The following is a 19,466-nucleotide window of genomic DNA, read 5'->3' as shown; positions in this document are numbered from 1 at the left end:
CTTCAGTTTGGGTTTGTGCTTCTCCTGAACCTGCAGCTCTGAAGCTTCCCAGAGTCATGAGTGAAGTTACAGCCCACGATTTCTGTATCGCTCTGCCTATCCAGAGCATAAGGTTCCCATCAGAGCAGGTTTTTCCCCTTGTCCACAGTCTGTGCATAGTTCCACTTCATGCACCGAAAGCCACATTTTCATTCGACTTGAGAGCTCTGGGCTTCCAGCCTGGTAGAAACATGCCCTTCATGTGCCATCCTGCATCACAGGACGGTGGGAGAGGTGAAGGAGGGCCTGCTGTGTTGTATTCCAGTATTTCTGGGGCTGATGGACAGGGTGGGCTTGGCACACCCAGCTGCTCACGGTCTCCCCTTTTGCCTGGTCACAGGTACGCCATCGACCGCAGCACGGACACCGAGAGGATCTTTGACATCGATGCCAAAACAGGTGCTATTGTGACAGGAAAGGTCCTGGACCGGGAGACGGCAGGGTGGCACAACATCACTGTCCTGGCGATGGAAGCAGGTGAGGTGGAGGAGTGCTGTGTGGAGAGGCAGAAGTACGGGTGCTGTCACTGCAGGGGTGGCCAAGGCGCCAGCGTTAATCAACACTGAAGTAAAAAACATGAATGCAGCAGCACTGAGCCTGACATCTCCCTAGACAACCTAAAAATACTCTCCCAGACTCGAGCATTAATAAGGGAGCATGGTCGAATAGTATATTTGATGAACACTAATCAAATTTGTGATATCTGTGCGCCGTCTCTGCCAGTCATCCCTGTGCAGCTCGTTCCCTGCAGTCACACCTGCTGAGTGGCACTGGGGGCTCCCCAGGGGGTGCTGTTCACCTCACCTGCAACCCCCAAAACCAGTCATGTGCTGCCTGTGGATGTCCCATCAGCTGGAGCCCTGTGGCACTGAGTGGTGTCAGCACTCACTCTACTGGGGCTCACAGTGCCTGGGATCCACGGTCTGTACCTGCCCCTGGGGTTGTAGCTCTGGATGCCTCCTGTGCCCTTGGGGTGGTGCAGCCTTGGCACAGAAGGAGTGGATGGGAGGTCCCAGCACTGCAGCAGTGGGAGGGGACTGTGGGGGCAGAGTATCCCAGGCATCATGCTGGGAAACACAAAGGCGTTGCCATATTCTTCCAAGTTTTACATATTTTGGACATGGAAGTCACCAGGGCAGGCTGGGCTCTGCCTCCCACCCCACAGTGGGTACCAGGGAGCCTCTGTGGCTGCAGAGCACGTCCTGATGCCTGCTGGTGTGCGCCAAGACCTGCCTGTCTGTGGGTAGCAACCTTGCCCAGGCTTCAGTCCAGGAGATTCTCAGAAGTTCTGGTTCTTGGTTCTTTGCTTGTTCTTGAGCACTGAAGGTGCTGTTCACGTTCAAGGAGCTGAGTCAGGGCCTGACTTGGGTCCCAGAGGTCAGATCTTGCCACCCACTCCTGCAGGCAACAGCAGAGGCCCCGTGGCCCGGGGAGAGGACAGTCAGTGGCCCTGGACAGACCCCATTCCCAGGGGGATGTCTCTGGCTCTGCCGTGTGTCACAGCCCCTCTGTGCTGACACTGTGCTGGCTGACCGGGGTCACCCTGCGCTCTCTGGCTGTGGTGCTGTCGTGGCCTGGGGATGAGCGGGTGTGCTGACACTGCCTGGCCATGTCAGAGGGAGGGCAGCCCACTGCTGATCCATGGCTTGTCCTGGGGGGCTCCACAGGGAGGCTCTGCTGGGAAAGGGGGGATGGCGGCATTGCAGCACAACTCAGCATCCAGAGGAAACGTGAGGTGACAAGAATCAGAAGGACAATATTTACACGCAGTGGCTAGGATTTCAGAACAAGTCAGTAAATGCTGTGGCTCCCCTCCGGCAGGGAAGCCTGTCAGGCTGGATCGCTTCAAAAACCAGGGAGACTCTTCAGTGCTCTGACTTCTCCCATGGTGAGCTCTGACTCATCCGTTTTAACTGCCCAGACATCCCTCCCAGTGACATTATCCTTAACGTTTTGTAATCATGAAATATTAATGACTGATATTGAATTTAAAGTACGATTTATGTCTGAATCCTCTGGCGGAAAGGGCAGTTGTAAAGGTACAGCCTTCTGAGTGATGGAGGGGTTTCGGAGCGGGGCTGTGCAGCAGTTGTCAGGCTGTGCCTGGTGAAGTGGGGTCAGCCACAGCAGTGGGAACGTGGGATGCAGGGGGGCTGGGAGTCTCCACGCTGGCATCAGCACAGCCAGCAGTGCAGTTCCCAGCACACAGGTGTTGGAGTTCTCACCGTGGGCATGCAGGGTCTGCTGCACCAGGCTGGACCTTACCAGCCACAGCAGAGGCAAGTGGTGAAATATTCCCTTCCCTTAGTGAGATGTAAACTTGGCAGGAGGAATGGAACAAGCCAACTGGGCGTCCTGCTGCCCAGACTCGTGCCTGGTGCCCCGGCTCGTTGGGGATGGTGGGAATCCATGACCGCCCGATTCCCACAGTGCCAGGCTCGCTTGATTCCCGCAGTGCCAGGCACAAGATGTTGCGTCCCTGTGGCCGCCTCGAGCTGCCCTCCCAGTCTGCTGGCAGGGCTGTCCTGAGCAGGGTTTGACCGCTGGTGGCTGAAGGACAGACAGCCCTCTGGCAGCACCTCCTCCGTGCAGGAGCTGTGCCCTGACCCTGGAGAGCCCTGTCCTGGAGCAGACACCGTATCCAGGGGCACATGTCCCACCTGCAGACATCACAGAGTGCATTTGCCTCTGAGAGCAGTAAGAAAAGCTGCAGAAGGTGCCTGGCTGTGCCCATGAGCCGGCTGGGCTGCTGCTGCTGTGGGAGGAGGGGGGGCAGCTCTGCCCTCCCCACAACCAGGCACCCCCAGCATGAGCTGCCTCAGCCAGCCCGGGACCACTGGAGCGTTTGGCCTCGCAGCGTGGCAGCTGGCAGGAAACATGGGGGCTGTTCAGCTAATCTGGCCTGGGACCAGGCCAAGCATTTCCACAGATAAATCTTCATCTTGCTCGCAAGCTGTTTACCTTCCTTGGGCTAATATTAGTGATTCTCTTCCTGTTTTCCTCTTTGCTCATGTAAAATGATGAGGCCTTGACTGCTGTGTCCACTGTTGGTAATTGAGATGATAAATCTTCCTGCTGGAGACTGGCTTTAATCAGAGCATTGTGTTTGGATGCGATTTAATGACTCTCATGCTGCTGAGTTTGGGCAGGACTCAGGAGAGGTGAGAGCCATTTATGTGTTACTTGGCTTAACTGCTGCTTCCACTTTGTATCCCCTCAGCTGGGAGCCACGTTCTCAGCTCCAGCCTCTGATGCAGCCACCTGTCAGATGAGCCGTACCCCTGGCATGCCCCTGCTCCGTCCTTGCCATCAGAGCTCTGCTTTGCAGGCAGGACCTGCACCAACAGCTCCAAACCCACCCTGTGCTCCACAGCCGTGGCATCGGGGCTGGAGAGCAGAGCGGCCCACCCCAGCTTTCTGCTCTGCATTTTGTTTTCCCAATTTGCGGAGGTAGCGAGGAATAAATTCCGCTCCTGCCTCTTCTGGCTTTCCTTACTAATGTAAAAAATTTGAATTCAGGGTATTGCAGCAATTTGGTGTTGGCACAGGAGAGCAGGTCGTCCACTGTGCCCAGCAGCTGGGCTGCCCCAGAGAAGCTGCTGATGCCCTTTGGGGTGTGATGCCCTGCCCGGCTCTGTGCAGGCAGGAGGGCAAATGGCACGTGTGCCTCGGCAGTGGCTGGATTTGGAGCTCCACGGGAAAGGTTTGGGGGTAAAAATGCAAAGTGCTTTACTGTGAGTTTGTGTGTGGGTTTGGAGGGGTAATAACTGGATCCCAGCACAGTAACCACTGGGCCTCTCCTTTCCTGCCATGGCAGGGGTTGCTGAGCATCCCTGGTCCCCTCCCATCCCTGTGAGCAGCTCCTGCAGAGCTCTGGTGTTGGTGAGCAGTTGCCCAGGACTGCCCAGTGTTGATCCTGTTGGCACTCAATCGCCCACAGCTCAGGGAGAGGGCAAGTTGGCATTTTGTGTCTGAACGTTCAAGATGAGAATGTCGTCCTGTTTGGATTACTGCCATGATTAATTAAATTGAGAAAAATACTTTGGGATATGGCTGAAGCATTTGAGTGTTGAGCCCGAGTGTTGCTGCGCAGCAGGACTGTGACCATCTCCTGCTCCAGAGTCCCAGCACTGCCTGTCCTGTCCCAGCACTGCCTGTCCTGTCCGAGTTCTGCCTGTTTTGCCATGTGGCACCTGGGCATGGGGGGTCTAGCTGGCACTCAGTTCGTGCCCTGAACCGTGCTGGTAGTTGAGTTGCAGCAAGTGCAGATGCAGCAGCGTGGAAGCGCTGGGCAGGATTCCGTCCCCCACCCACGGCAGCTCCAGTGGCTCTGAAATAATTCTTCCCATGTTGGCAGAGGCAGCTGCCAGTCACCAGCCTGGATCTCCCGTACTGCACGGCTGTGCTTCCAGCATCTCCCTCTTGCTCTGTGTGTTTTCCATGTCTCTTTCCCCAGTCTTTTCAGATTAATAGCATACCAACTCCTGAAGGAAATGCAGAAAAACGGCATGTTTAATTTTAATTTAGGAAAGCGTTTAGGTAGCAGCCTAGTTTCCTCGCTGCTGTCAATCAGGTTTTCTCAAGGCTGACATCAATTAGTTTAAAAATATTGAATGTAATTTTGCCTGACACAACATATTGCAGCCACTGCAAAATATAATTTATTTTAGAAGAAGAAATAATTAAACTAATTTGCATGTCAGTCAGCTGAGCTGGAATACCGAGGAGAGACGCTGCAATGGAAGATGGCTTTTTAAATTTCCAGTTTGCCCTCAGCCTGCACGTGCCACCCTCGCCCCGGCCGTGGGGCAGGTGCTGCTTGGCAGAGCCCTGCGAGGGCAGGTTGCTGTGTGCCACCCGTGCAAAAAGCTTCACCCGCCCCCTGTGCTGCCCCTCCTGGCACTGGGACCTGCTTGCTGAGCCTTTGCTGGTGTTCTGGAGCACGTGCTGGGTGCCAGCACACAGGCACAGAAAGCGCGGGTCAGAGTTTCTGGCCTCGCAGACTCGAAGCCTGCATTAGCCAAGTGCTTTGTTGCCTTTCATCACAGATGTACTCCCGACAATCTCGATCGCGCTTCTTGCTGTCGCAAATTCGGTTTGTGCCGCGCAGTTACAGAAAACATATTTCAGATGTTTCGAAGATAAACTTTTATCGAATACATCCAACCATTTTTCATATCTCCCACCCGTGAATCCGGGTAGTGGCTCAGAGGAAGAGGGAGATTGATAAAGCATTTGGGGAACCTTTAAATATATGCTGTACAGCCAAAATAAAAAGCAGTGGATGTGGGCCTCGCTGGAAAGGTAGACAAGAGTGCAGTAGTTGCATTTTTCACCTTGACATGTCAAATTTTAACCCCGTCACTGACCCAGGAGTGAGCGTGAGCCTCAGGCTTCAGCAGTTTTGGAAGGACCGAAAGGAGAGCTTTTGTACGACAGGGTGCATTAGGAAAGGTCACTGTGCTGTGCCCAGGGGAGGTAAGGCTGTGCCCAGGCAGGGTGGGTGCAGGTGCCCAGCTCTGTGCTGAGGCTGTGGGTGACTCTGCCTGTGTGTGTGGCACAAAGCGCTCCTGGGAGCTGGAGCTGTGGAAGATCACAGACCTGTGGTTCTGCTTGGCTCTAAACATGCTGATCACATCCCTTCTGAGGGACATGGGGAGGTGGTCTCGAAGAGAAGCTGCCGCGCTCAGGCTTACCTGGGTGCCCAGAACTGGCCCTGCGGAGCCTCCGTGGCACCCAACAGGTCCTGAGGAGTGTTTGGCAGCACTGGGATTGGCTCCTGCTCCCAGCTGGCTCAGATGCTGTGGGGCACTGAGGGAGGAACCCCACTCCTTTGGGTTACAATTAGAAAGGTGAAGAGGTGGAGTCTTGGTCTCTTCCTCCCTTCAGGCTCTTCTTCCTCCCTTCTCTTTCTGCCTTTCCTCATGTTTTGGCAGTGCCAGCTTGCTCCAGAGCTGAGCAGCAAGGGTGGTTATCCACCTTCCTGTGGGCTGAGGAGGGGGTGATGAGATGCTGTTGTCCTCCTTCTTGCAGGAATTGGACCCTTTTTCCTCCTGCTCATTTGTGGGCACCAGCCGTGCACCCCTCCACCTCCCCAGGCTCCCTTCTCGCCCTGCTGCCTCCCCCTTTCTCTCCCCCTGAAAGCAACTGCAGTTTATTTCACTGCACCAACATGCCTTTTAAAATAACACATAGTTCCAGGCTTTTAGTCACGACTTCTGCCTCCCTCCCCCAAAAACAACCATCTAATCACCAGAGCAGCTGGTCTGGGTGAGAGGGAGTGATAACATGAGAACGGGGTGAAGGCAGCTCTGGGAAGGGGGCTTAGATTCCCAGCTAATTATGGAGCAGAGCTAAATCTCCTCTCCCCTGGGTCCTCCCCCACCTGATCTGCAGGGGACAGTATTAATGTTATAGACAAACAGGCAGCAGAATTCCTGCCTGAGCGTGGAGAGAGACATTAGCTCTGTCACAGGTGCAACTTCTGGGTAGAACAAAGGAGTTGGAGTAAGAGGGAGTTCTCATTTCTGGACATGTATGAGATGCTTCAGCAAGCATCAGTCCCTCCAGAGTGATTTATAATCCTGTGGCACAGTCTCAGCGTCCCTTGGAAGTTGTGCACATGGCAGTGACGCTGCAGTGAGTGGAGGTGTAAATGCTGTCCCTGTCCCACCTGTGGACTGAACCTGTCCCAGCCAGCAGCTCTGTCCACCCCAAGAGAGGAGGGGAGTGGGCTGTGAGCCCCTGGGACCACTGCCTGGGGCTTATTTCCTGAGTGACTCCCCTCGTGCCAGCTGGCTGATGGTGCTGGGTTCAAGTTGAAGCTGCTGATGACAGTACAAAAAGCAGTGTCAGCATGAGAGGCCTGTATCCCTGGGCAGGAGCCCTGTCCTCAACAGGACACAGTCACCACCAGGTCACCTGGGTGTAGAGGAGGTGGAGGGACAGATCTATCTCACCACCACCCCGTGCCCTCAGGTGATCTCAGCTGTTTCACACGCCAACTCTGTTCACTCAGCTCTCGGATGTTGCTGCCAGCCCCCAGGGCCTGTGGGTTAGGATCCAGGTCAGGGGGTGATGTTCTCCCATCCAAACCTTCTTGTCCCCTCTCTCTGCTGTTTGGCTGCAGCACAGATCCTCACCAGTGGTGACTGACCCTTATGGCCAGGACTTGCTCCAGGCTGTTCAGCACTTCCATGGGTAGATCAGGCTGACGGTGATGTCTCTTGAGTCCTTGGCACACAGCCCAGCAGTTTTGATTCTTTGCAGGGAGCGGTGAGGCTGAGTGATGCTCTACAGGTGCTGCTGTCCTGGAGATGGTCCGTGCCACAGGCAGAGATGTGGTGCTCTGTGACCCTCAGTGCTCTGTGACCCTCAGTGCTCTGTGACCCTCAGTGCTGTGTGACCCTCGGTGCTGTGTGACCCTCGGTGCTCCATGACCCTTGGTGTTGGCTGCAGCCACACAGCTGCCAGACAGGGGTCGGGGGGTGTTGCTCACTGACAGCAGTCAGCAGTTTGTGCTGAAGCTCTGCTTCTCTTCCTGTTTCAGATAATCACTCACAGGTGTCCAGGGCCTCTCTCCGTATCCGTATCCTGGATGTCAATGACAATCCACCTGAACTCGCCACCCCGTATGAAGCCGCTGTGTGTGAGGATGCCAAGCCAGGCCAGGTAGTGGGTGTCCCCCAACCCCAGTCTTGTGCTGCAGGCAGTGCTCTGGACCAGTGCCAGCCTGCCAGTCCATCCCCTTCTGCCTGAGACTCTTCCCATGCAGCCCCTGCCACGCTGGGGATCACTCTGCCGGTGTCCCACAGCCGAGCCCATCCGCAGGGGCAGAGGCTCATCCCACTGGCTGGACCCTGCATGCAGGACCCTGGGAGAGGCTGCAGAGGCAACCCTGGTGCTCACCTCTGCCTTCTCCCCACAGTTGATCCAGACAATAAGTGTTGTGGACCGGGATGAGCCTCAGAGTGGCCATCATTTCTACTTCACGCTGGCGCCTGAAGCCACCAACAACCACCACTTTTCTTTGCTGGATATCCAGGGTAAGTCCTGCTGCGCCCCTGGCCCATCAGCCCTTGGGCTGAGCGGCACATCTGGCTGTGGGGAGGGAGATGGGCCGTGGGTTTAGGGTCTGTCTGTGCCTGGTGGAACTCCAGGTGCTTTGGGCATGCCACAGGGCTTCTTGCCAATTTGAAAGGATGGGACCGGTCAGCTAGCAGCTTGGATTTCCTCAAGGAGGCTCTGCCAGCTTTATTACCTGCTGCAAGCAGCTCCAAAGCTCCTCTCGTGCTGTCTGGTTAAGCCTTTGGTGTTTTCAGGGCTCTCAATCCCTTTCTTCACGTGGAACCCCCAACCCGCCTGCAGGCGAGGAGATGATGTGGATTTATAGATGAACACACGTTTTGAGCACTATGATTTATTCCTCTACAAGGTAAATCCTGGAGTGTGGGTCATCCTGGGGCTGCCTGACAAACAGGCAGTGGGGTCACAGCACAGCCAGCCCGTGGCCATGGTGGGTTCTCTGGGATGCATCTTCACAGCCTGATTCCCTGTGAGATGACAGCTCCAGGATGCAGTTCCTCTGCATTTCCTGGGTCTCATCCTGTCCTTTGGGACATGCAGCCAGGCATGTCTGTTCCTCTGGGTTTCTCTGTGTCCCTGGGCTCAGTGGCATTTGTGCAGACAATAACAACCCAGAAGAGTAGTTATCAGGCTATTTTTGACTGGTGTTTAGGGTGAATTTAGGTGCTGATTGCAGCAGTAGGTAGAGCAGGGAGCCCTGCAGATACTGGGACCTTCTCCAGCCAGATGTGCATGCACTTGTCACGGAGGCCAGCCCTGATGGAAGCTAGCAGATCACATTGAAATTCCTCTTTGGTTTTGGTTGGGTTTTCTTTTAAAACCATTTTCTGTCTCTGCTTTTGCAGCTTCATCTGTCAAAAGTCTGGTTTAGTTTGTTCCAGGCTTATCAGGGGAGCCTTCTGCTGACGTAAGATCCTGCTTGCTCAGTTCGGTTCCGCATTATTAGGGATAGTCAAAATGGAAAAGCTTCAGATGTGATGGTAGAAGGGCTGGGTATTGTTTTGTGTCCTGAGAAGCTCGACTGTCCCTGACCTTAGCCCCTCCCCCTGTGCTCGGGGGGCAGATGTTTACAAGACCTTTGCTTCTTATCATGTAAGGCTTTAATCCCCAGCAAGATTTTGCCCCACACCCAGCGATTAACTTCCCTCACTTTCTCTGAAGGACCTTTTGAAAATGTGCTTGAGTGCACTGAGCTACACCCGGGTGTCCATCCCTGCCCAGACCCTCACGGGGCTCCAAGGAGCCCAGGGCTGTGCTCTGCTATGGCCAGTTTGCCATCCCAGAGCCACCACTGCTGCGCTGCTGATCTGGCAGGACACGTGGCCAGGGGTGGCTGGGGTTTAGCAGTGGCTGCTTGGTTTCCCAGCCCTGTTTGGGCCTCTGGGGTCCCCCAGCAGAGCTGGAATTGTAGTAGATGCAGGACAGGGGCTCGTGTGTCACCATCTCCCCTGGAGCTGCTGCTCTCTTGAGTGGGACGAGGCTCTCGTGGCACGGGGTAATCCTTTGTGCTAAACGATCCCTCGCGCTCTGCGTGTGGTGTAACACTGCATAAAATGAGTAAAAGCTGGCATCACCTCCGCCTCCTGCTCTGGGGAAAACAAATGTTGTTGCTGCAGGGTTGTTCCCAGAGTGTTTGCAGACCCTCCTGATTGCTGAGCAGTGCTGTCTTCCACGGCAAGGCGGAGGTGGCTGCCTGTGCAGATGGAGCCACCCCTCATTTCTAGCAGCCGTGGGTCTTGGTGCCATCTCCCTCCCTTTGATTTCTGCCCCCTCCTTCAATTCATCAAGTGCCCTTGAGTACGCTCGCCTTTGCCCCTGCTCTCACAGGTCCCCCTGCTGCATCCTCCCTTGTGTTCCTCTGCTGCTTCCCCTCTCGTGCATTCACCCCTCTTGCACTTGTCTCTACTCCCCCACATAAATATCAGTGGTGACAAACTGCTACCACCAGCCCATCTGTTTCTTTGTACAAATTTGTAGCCAGTTTTGAAACGTGATTTATAAATATTGCTTTTGCAGCCAAGGAGTGACACTGATGGATGTCAGCACAGATGGATTTGCTAAGCTCCTGCTTAAATCCTCTCTTTTCTATTGCACCTACTCCCCTCGGCAGCAGAAAGCCACCTCCAGAGGTGACTTGTCCTCAGCACCCCCTTGGGAGTGCTGCTGTAGCAGTTGGTTGGGCAGGGCAGGAGAGGCCGTGGTGGGGCTGCTCAGGGCGAGTGTGGGGGGCTGTGAGCTGCCAGAACAGTGTTGGGGCTCCCTCTGGGCGTCCCCCTCTGCTGTGGGGTCTGCTCGGGCAGGCACCTTGCTGGGCAGAACTGACCCCGTGCACGGCTGGGGAAGCAGAGCAAGCAAGGCAGGCAGGTAAAGGTTCTAATCCAGAGCCCTGTCGTGCATGTGGGACAGGCCAGATAGGGCTGGAGGGTACACTGAGCACTGCCAGGTCTCTTTTGAGGCTCCTTGGAAGCAGTGCCAGTGCCCTGCTGGTATCTCTCTACTGGTATCTTTCTTTCCATGCTTTTGCTCTGCCCGAGGGGACTGCTCACACACTTCCCAATTCATCAGAACAAAGAACAAATGTCACCTGCGGTAACAGCAGTCACGATCCAGAAGGAAGATGCCCAACAAATGGAATGTCTAAAGGAAGAGATGGAATTAGAGAAGCTGACCACGCTCAGGTCCAACTGGTGCCATTCCAAAGACATTTGCCATCCTCTGTCTCCTAACTCGCCTTTTGCTGGGCCTTTCTGGTCCGAGAAAATTGATTACAGAAGGATCAGAGGCAATTAAAGCCTGAAATCATGTTCTCCAAGAAATGCTAATTGTGTTGGAAGGAATGGTAGAAAGCATCCAAGCCCAGCAACCTGGAAGGAGTGCTAGGTAATGTGGAGTGACACATGGAGCTACTGACTCCAGGGCTCAAGGGCTCGGCAAGCAGATGTCTGAACTCTCTGCAGGTCTCATTAAGAGCATGTAATGGGTGATAGAAGATCTGAAAATTGTAACAATCAAAAGCGAAATGTTAGGATTTGAGGACTGCCTGAGGACAGAGGAAGCCTCTTCCAGCCCCGCAGGGATGCCGCTCTCAGCACAAGCAGCGCAGATGCAGATTTGACCAGGGGGTGGGGTCTGTGTGTAAAAGAGCATCGAACCTCCACGGGGCTGAGCAAACAGCGAAGGAGCAGCAGTGTTGCTGTGGGCTGGCACCCTGAGAACTCGGGAGGAGGAAGAGGCAAAAGGGAAAAACAGGATGTTCCTTCCACCAGCTGCACCACCTGGGGCTGGAGGGGGTCTGTTCCCTTTGGGCAGCCCTGGCAGCAGCGTGCCCATGGGCCTGGCCGGGTGCCATGGGCTGCTCCCTGGAGCTGGTGTGCCTGGGCACTGCTGCAGCAGGGCAGCTGCTGGAGAAGGGGAAGGCAGATGCTCACAGGGCCCTGTGAGTGTGGGAAAGGGCAGGGACATCAAAATCCCTCCTGCTCTCCTAGCACTGTTTGAGATTGAGTTATGAGAAGGATTTATTAGTTCTGTCTTTGAGGCTGCCAAGAGCCTATTTGGAGAGGGAGTCTGAGAGACTTAATTGTTTTATTATTCCTAGTGATGTTAAGCTCCCACCAGAGTATATTGTGTTTCTAAACTTTCCTTTAGGGCAGCCTTGATGGGTCCCTGCTCACTCAGCTCATGTTGTTTCCTGCCTTGTCCAGTGACTTGTTCCTCAGGAGGACAGAGGGGCTGTCTCCTGCCTGTCACACACGGTGATGTGATGTGACATGGGATAATGTCACTGTGTGAGCAGGGAGAGGGTGGCAGAGGAAACCTGCAGAGAAAATGTCAGTTTGTGCAACAAGATGGCAGTGATAGCAAATGGTTTGGCTGGGGCATCGCAGGACACTCGGCACAGCCTTTGGAGCGGTGTGACCGCGGCAGAAGGCGCAGCTTTGCGGGGACTGGGCAGGAAACCAAGTGTGGAGACCCACTGTCTGCGCAGGAAAGCTGTGGATTAACGTCTGCTCCCATTCCAGTGTGGGCAGCACTGCTCCCCAGGCTTGTCACCCCAGAAATGGACTTGGCAAGAAGCTGCTGTGGAGGAAGAGACGCGAGGGCTGCGGGGCCAGGCCTGCCCGGGCTGTGCTGATGCAAACCAATCTGCACCAAGGCACATCCTGAAGCAGCTGCTGTGGGCCAGCTGACAGTAAAGAAACAACCAAGAGAAATGACACTGTTTTGTAGGAGGTTGCTTCGGTTATGTCTTCCAGGATACGTTTTCCCAGATCCGGGCAAAATTTTCTTCGCTTCTGTGGTCAAAGGGACTGCAGTTGCATGGCAGCAGCCCCGCTCTTTTTGGAGTATCTCAGAGGGGAACACAGAATTTTGCAAGTAACAGGAGTGCAAACACTCAGCAGACAGTTTTCCATGGTTCTGGAGAGCCTGGGCACAGCTGGAGGGCAGTGGGGAGGGCGGCAGAGCCATTTTGGGTGCCCAAGGCAGCTGGTCCGTGCCAGGCTGGGCTCTGGCTCTCCAGCCTCGGTGAGCAGTGTCACAGGTGCAGATGCGAAATGTCTGCAGATCTCCCTCCTGCAGGAAGGGCTCATGTCACCCTGTTCAGAAGAGAAAATGGAGTTTCATGATGTTTAAAATAGTGTTTGTAGTTGGGATTTTTGTTGCTCCCTTGCATCAAGTTTTGGATCACAGAGCAAACCCTCAGCCCCTTCCTGAGCTGAGGTTTCTCAGAGCAGAGCTGTCTGTCATGCTGCTCATAGATTTAAGTACTGGCTGCTTTATTGTGACTCGGTGGGTTTGGCAGTGGCAATATTTCTCCTTCCCGTCCCTGGAGGTGGGGGCTCAGTGGTGCCACGCTGCCCGAGCCGTCTCAGCTGAGCTGAGGTTGGTGCTTGCCTCTCTGCCACTTGCACGTGTGTTTTCCCTTGGTTTCTAGAGACTGTTTCTAAAAATACAGCGTGGCAGGTCCCTAACAGGAGCTGGAGCTGGCTGTAAACAGCCTCCTGCTGCATTTCTAGAGAGGTTTGGAGCTGGTGCTACCCCTGCATTTACACAGTGTTTAAGGGCAGCTGAGAGAACTCCCAAGCACTGTGTTCCATCAGTCCTGGGTCAGAGATGGGCTGAGGTGCAGGGCTGTGTGCTCGGGGATCCTCCGAGCCAGAATCTGACCCCAACCTCAGGCTGGTGACCTGACTAATGTGCCAGTGCCAGCAAAGGTGACCTTCCTGGGCTGTGGCCAGAGCCTTGCTCTCTCACAGCACTTTGGTCTGTCCTATTGGTCCTGTGACTTTATCACCACTGAATCCAGGTGTCCGAGGCTTACCCTTAGCTAGGATAGCTAGGAGTTAGTCCTGGTCTCTTGCTGAGATGGTGCCATTAACATTATTTATATCTCCCTGCTATGCTGCAGCAAGGCGGGGGGAGCAGCACCAAATGAGATCTCGTTACCTTTGTGCAAACGATTAGCATAACAATAATTTTTTTTTTTTTTTTCCCCTAGCTCATCCTTGGTAGTCCATAGGCAGCCCTCAGCAGCCTCCCTGCACCCAGGGGCTGATGCTCCCCAGGCACCTCTGCCCAGGCTGATGCTCCCCTGCTCATCCTGCCAGCTCTGCCCGGTTCCACAGTGCTGGCACCACGTCCTGCTCCAGGAGTCTCAGCCACGGTGCTGGGCATCCTGCAGGGCAGGAGATGGGCTCTGTGCTCTGCTGTGCCCCGACTGCCCTGCAGTGCCTCCAGGACCTGCTTCCCAGCCGTCCAGTGGGTCCTCCCCGCCCTGCACTCAGTGCCTGCCCCTCTCCTGGCTGGCCTCCTGTCCCTGCCGTGCCCCGTGTGCTCTCATGCAGCACCCAATCCAGACGGCAATTTCCGCGGTGGCAGCAGCCCAAGGGCTGGAATTATAGCAGGTGTCTTTTCCAATCGAAGAGCTGATTCATAGGGAAAGGGGCTGCTCCGGCACAAATCACGCCCGATGAGGAGAGCCCGCAGACAGCAGCACCTTGCTGTGAGTGGGCCGGTGTGTGTTTTGTCAGATAAAGACTGCAGACAGTCGGCAGCGGCTTCTGATGCCTGACTGCAATTGTCACCTGCTGCTCAGCCCCCTCCTGCCTGTGCTGCTGGCAGCACCCCTGAGCAAGGAGTCGATCCGAGTGTCAGTCGCTGTCCCTGCCCTCCCTCTCTGCTCCCAGTCAGCAGCAGCTGCTTCCTGGGTTCATTGCTGGCACCGGGGCCCTGGAGGGTCCCGAGAAGTGGCCGTGTTAATGGGATCGTAATGGGCTGTGCAGGGCCAGCTGAGCCCCTGAAGCAGCAGGATGTGAGCAGATGGGGAGGAGGATGGCTGGCTTGGCTGGGAGGATTGGAAGGAGCTCTGCCTGCTTCTTCAGGAGTTACAGAGGATCATAGAGGTGTCTGGCCCTCTGGCTAAGGCAGGGCCCTTCACATACAGCTCTTGGGTTTGGAAGCTGTGTCTGCTCCTTCAGGCCAAGTGCCACCTGCAGACCCTGTCTGCTCTGGTATCCATGTCAGCAACTGATTTTTATCCTGATTCTGACTCTGTGCCCCTCTCAGAGGGTCTTTTGGAAGGTTTTTCCCCCCTCTCTGCTCTGCCTGCATTGTTTGTCAGCTCAGCTCAGACACTCACCTGCTGCTGCTCCTGTGTGAGGTTCAGTCCGGGGTGTGCTGATGGGGAGACACCAGGCTGGCTCTGGGGCGCCAGCAAAGGCACATGTGCTGGAGCAGAGCTGGGCACCTTCAGTCACTCAGGCTGCAGTGCTGGGGAGCCACGAGCTGGGTCCCTGCAATGGAGCAGAGAGAGGCCCCAGGCTCCCTCAGGGCAGCTGCTGGAGATGATGCCCGAAGAGCTGCTGTTCATCCAGAGCATGGAGGAGCTCGTGGCGGGTCCTGCAGGCTGTGACTTGGAGGGTGACCTCACTGTGGGTTTGCTTGTTCCCTGCAGACAACACGGCGGCGGTGCACACCCAGAGAGTGGGCTTCAACCGCCAGGAGCAGGACGTGTACCTGCTCCCCATCCTGGTGGTGGACAGCGGCCCCCCGGCCCTGAGCAGCACGGGGACTCTGACCATCCGTGTCTGCGGCTGCGACAGCAGCGGGGCCATCCAGTCCTGCAACAGCACAGCCTACGTCGTGTCGGCCACACTGAGCCCCGGCGCCCTCATCGCGCTGCTGGTCTGTGTCCTCATTCTGGTTGGTGAGTTCCTGCCTGGCCACCCCCACCTGCCTCCTCCTCTTGTCCTGTCCCAGCTCCCCTCCATCAGCATCACATGAACATGTGCAGGCTGGTGCTGTGGGCACGGAGCAGGCTGCATCTGTCTGCTCCCTGGTAGCTGCAGCGTGGGAGGGCAGGAATTGCAGCCCTCTGGCCCTGGGACTGGCTCCTGGCTGGCTCCAAGGGCTGTCCAGACACCTGTAGGAGCCAGCGTGTTGTTTGGTGAGGTCTCCTCTGCTTGGCATGGCTCCACTCCCCGTCTCCTGCTGCATCTCCATTCAGAAAACCCTTTCCCACAGGGTGCACTTTACACTGGTTTCATTTTCCAACGCAGCGCAAACAAATTTCTGCCTAATTGCCCAAATGAATAAAGTGCACATTGGTGCTTTAAAGGTGATGGGCTGAATGGATGATGATCCAGGACACAGCTGCGGCTCGCTGCTCAGGCTCTCTGCCATCTGCTCCACGCTCACCCACCCAACATTCGGCTGCTGCTGTGATTCATGCACCCCCTTTTCCTACTCATCTTCCGCAGGACCCATCCGTTTGTCTGTCCTGCCGTGTGTTTGTCCATCTGTCCCTCCTGTCTCGGTGGTCGCGCTGCATGGGAAAGGAAGCTCCTGGTCTGCACTGGAGCCCTCTCTCCAAGCCAGTTCACAGCCCGACTGCTGCTCCATGAGCCTGGCTGATGGGAACCGTCTGGCATTCCGGCAGGGCTCCCTGTGCCAGGGGGTGCTCTGCGTCTGCTACCGAGCAGGAGATGTCCTCACCCCGCAGGAGCACAACTTCCACGAGACCCTGCACCCGTCTGACCGTCTCTTTCCTTTCCCAGTGCTGGTCCTTCTGATCCTCACGCTGAAGCGACACCACAAAAGCCACCTGAGTTCTGAGGACGACGAGGACATGAGGGACAATGTCATCAAATACAACGACGAAGGGGGTGGCGAGCAGGACACGGAGGCCTACGACATGTCGGCCCTGCGCAGCCTCTACGACTTCAGTGAGATCAAAGGTGGTGATGGAGGTGGGGGGCCAGGAGAGGGGGGCCCTGGCAGAAACCCCGCCTCTGAGCTCCACGCCCTCCCACAGTGGGTGCAGAGCCCGGACCTGGACTTCTCTGTGTTCAGAGACTACATCTGCAGGAAGGTGGAGCAGGCGGACGAGGACCTCTCTGTGCCGCCCTACGACTCATTCCAGACCTATGCCTTCGAGGGCTCGGACTCGCCGGTGCCCTCCCTGAGCTCCATCAACACCTGGTCCAGCAGCTCAGAGCAGGACTTCTCGTACCTGGGGGGCTGGGGGCCGCGCTTCCGGCAGCTGGCAGCGCTGTACGCTGGGCGCAGGGGCGAGGAGGACGGCGAGGACTCGTAGCTGCCTCACCGACCCCTGCGAGGCTCCTGGTGCCTCCTGGACTGCGGCTCCCGCGCCTCCAGGTGCCACGTGGGGGACCGTGTGCTCCTGTGGCCCGACTCCACAGCTGCCACAGAGTGGGCTGGGGGCACGGGGGCAACTGCTCCTCTGCTGCTGCCTCCTCCCCCTCGGGTGGGCTCTGCACCCGCGAGGAGGGGCTGGGGAGCCCAGAGGAGCCCGGCTGTGGTGTCCTCATCTCCTCAATGCCAATCTTCATTAAAGCACTACGCATTAACTTAAGAAAGAGAAAATCTAATTCAAGAGAGTTTGGAGATGATTTCTCCCCCCGCAAATTATCATTTAAATAGATCTGTTTGGTGAGCCCCATCCAGGAGAGGAAGAGCAAACCGGGAGCCTTTTGTTGTCTAAATTGTTTTTGTCACTTGAGTCAGAGTATTTGAAGAGCTTTGATTTCTTTAAGAGCTTTCCTTGCAGAAAGAAACAAGCTTTTAACTTCTGTTCAGATTTTTCCCCCTTACGTTCGCTCGCTTTTTTGGAGTCTTCCTTCTCTCTGTTCCCTGTGGGCCTCACAGCAGCCCCCAGCTGCCAGCATGGCATTGGAGGGAGTGTGCCATGCTGGGATCACATCCTGCACAGAGTGGCCACTCACCTCAAACCACACTTCACCCCTGCATTGCACTTGCTTCGTCCCCGTCTTGTGGTTCACAGAGGTGCTGGTGATGTGAAGGGGCTGTCCAACACTCCCTGCACAGCAGACATTACCTGCAAGGTCCTGGTGTGCCTCACAAGCCCCGGTGACAAGATGGGGACATCCCACCCATCAGCAAGGCACGGTGCTGTGGCCTGAGCCGCAGAGCAGTCAGAGAGTGCTGGGGAGCACTGTTGGAGGGGCCCAGAGAAACACCCCCAGTGGGCTCTGCCAACCCCTCACGTGGGACCCGGGGTTTGTGGGACTCTCAATCAGGCTCTGGCTGTCAGCAAACAGTGTGAGCTGCACAGGGCAGCAGGCAGGATGTCAGTGCTCCCTGGCCCACAGCGGCTGGGGAGAACTGCATCCCATGGAGGACCGTGCAGGGTACGAGATAACCCCAGCCCCTGCTTGGGAGGAGTAATTCCTGCTTACACCCAGCTGACAGCAAAGCATCATCACTGATGACAGAAAAGCCATCCCCAGGAGACATGCACGAGGCCAGATCCTGCTCGTGCTGCTCTGCCTGCTGGCTGCAGGCTGGGCAGCAAGTCTGTGGCACCTTGTGGTCCCTGGGGTGTCACCACCCCGGCACAGTGCCCGGCAAGAAACCAGCACGAGCTCCCACGGTGGGGCTGCCTCTGCATGAAATTCTGGGGTTTGGGAGGCAAATCAGGAGGATGCCAGTGGGATGTGCCATTGCTCCTTGGGCGGCAGATGATGCTGGAGGAAAGCACGGAGTGCCCTGCACCTTCCCAGCCTGCTGACTGCCCCGGGGGGAACTGAACAGCGTGCGGAGTGATGCCCTCACACAGCATCTCAGGCAGTGCTGGCTAGTGCAGCTCCTTATCTGTTCGTGTTGGGAAAAAAAAAAATCAATTATATCATTGATAGGCAACTGATAAGGTCTCCCAAGACCTGACACATCCTGGGCTTATCATTGAGTTTGTCCTTTTAGTTTAACCGCAGTGTTTTCTCTCCTTGGAGAAGGTTTAACTGTAAATGTACATGCGTGTTCATTTTTTTACTGTGTGTTGCTTCCCGGCTGCTGGCGTTGGTCCTTTGGCTGCGGCGTGAGACCCGACAGGGACAGGACCTGTCTTTGTCACAGTGCCTGCCCTCGGCTGCTCCTGCCCGCTGCTGCCACGGCCCCAGCTTGGCTCATACTGGGACCAGGAGCTCCTTTCTCCTTAGGGCCTCTCTGGTTCCCCCCAGGGAGGCGGTGGATGCCGTGGCTGGCACCCAGCCTGGCGTGCTGCTGGTTCACTGTGATGATGCTGGGGAGGCAGCAAGGCCCTGGAGTGCCAGCTCTGGGCGCGCTGCCTCAGGCAAGTCATGCCCTGCACCACCCCCTGCCCCCCCCTCTCCCCGTGCAGGAGAATGGAGAAAGCCCTCTCTTTCCTCAGGAATGTGTTCGTGTTTTCCCTCCGTGCTGCAGATCCGTGCCCGAGCTCCCCCCCAAACACTGGCCCTCCCTCTAGCCGAGTGTTGTGCAATAGCAGGGCTCTGTCCTAGGAGATGGGGTCTGACAGGGTCCGTGTTTAGCAACCCTCCCACCGGGTTCCCCCCATCCCTGCCCGGCGCATGCACGCACCGCTTGCGTTTTAGTTTCTACCCCACGTGTAAATACGGGAGGAGCGCGGGGGGAGCCGGCAGCTGCCACCGCGTCTGATGGAGTCACACTTCGGTTTTTGTTTCTCTACCCAGATGAAATTAGAAGGTTGATTTCCTCACCCTTGTTATTTTTTTTTTTTTTCAAGGTCTTTCTGGGACCTGGAAATAAATTATTTCCTTGTCGTCCAGCCTGGAGTCTTATGTGCTTATTTTGTCTGGTTTCCTCTTTCCTCACGTTGCGCTGTCAGTGTGGTCCCATCAGCACTTTTCCAGAGGGGCCAGGTGCTGCCTGTGGCAGGACAGGCTGTGGCAAAGCCCAGCACAGCCCATCCACCTGCTGCCCGCAGCGCATCCCCACTGGCAGGATGCAGCATCTCTGGCTTCTTCCCATTTTTCTTCGAAATGCTCATCAGAAAAAGCTTCTTCAAGAGCAGGGTAATTTTTTTC

The 19,466-nt window shown here is 56.0% G+C and overlaps 1 protein-coding gene across 1 annotated transcript in view; it reads left to right on the top strand.

Annotated features, from left to right (window-relative positions):
• Positions 1–16,831, top strand: part of CDH22 (cadherin 22) — a 47,998-nt gene extending 31,167 nt beyond the window's left edge. Inside the window, exons 7-11 of the mRNA XM_027894988.1 lie at positions 380–516; positions 7,589–7,710; positions 7,967–8,084; positions 15,077–15,328; positions 16,179–16,831. Of these exons, the coding sequence (XP_027750789.1) occupies positions 380–516; positions 7,589–7,710; positions 7,967–8,084; positions 15,077–15,328; positions 16,179–16,717 (1,168 nt within the window). The 3' untranslated portion in view covers positions 16,718–16,831. The remainder of the gene's footprint in view (positions 1–379; positions 517–7,588; positions 7,711–7,966; positions 8,085–15,076; positions 15,329–16,178) is intronic.
• Positions 16,832–19,466: the final 2,635 nt, after the last annotated feature.

This window comes from Empidonax traillii, unplaced genomic scaffold (genome assembly GCF_003031625.1).
Source record: "Empidonax traillii isolate 1590-97213 ecotype Southwest subspecies unplaced genomic scaffold, ASM303162v1 scaffold448:size1359114, whole genome shotgun sequence".
NCBI classification, from domain to species: Eukaryota; Metazoa; Chordata; class Aves; order Passeriformes; family Tyrannidae; genus Empidonax; species Empidonax traillii.
Note: the sequence above shows the minus strand (reverse complement) of the source record. Positions and strands in the feature narration are given on the sequence as shown.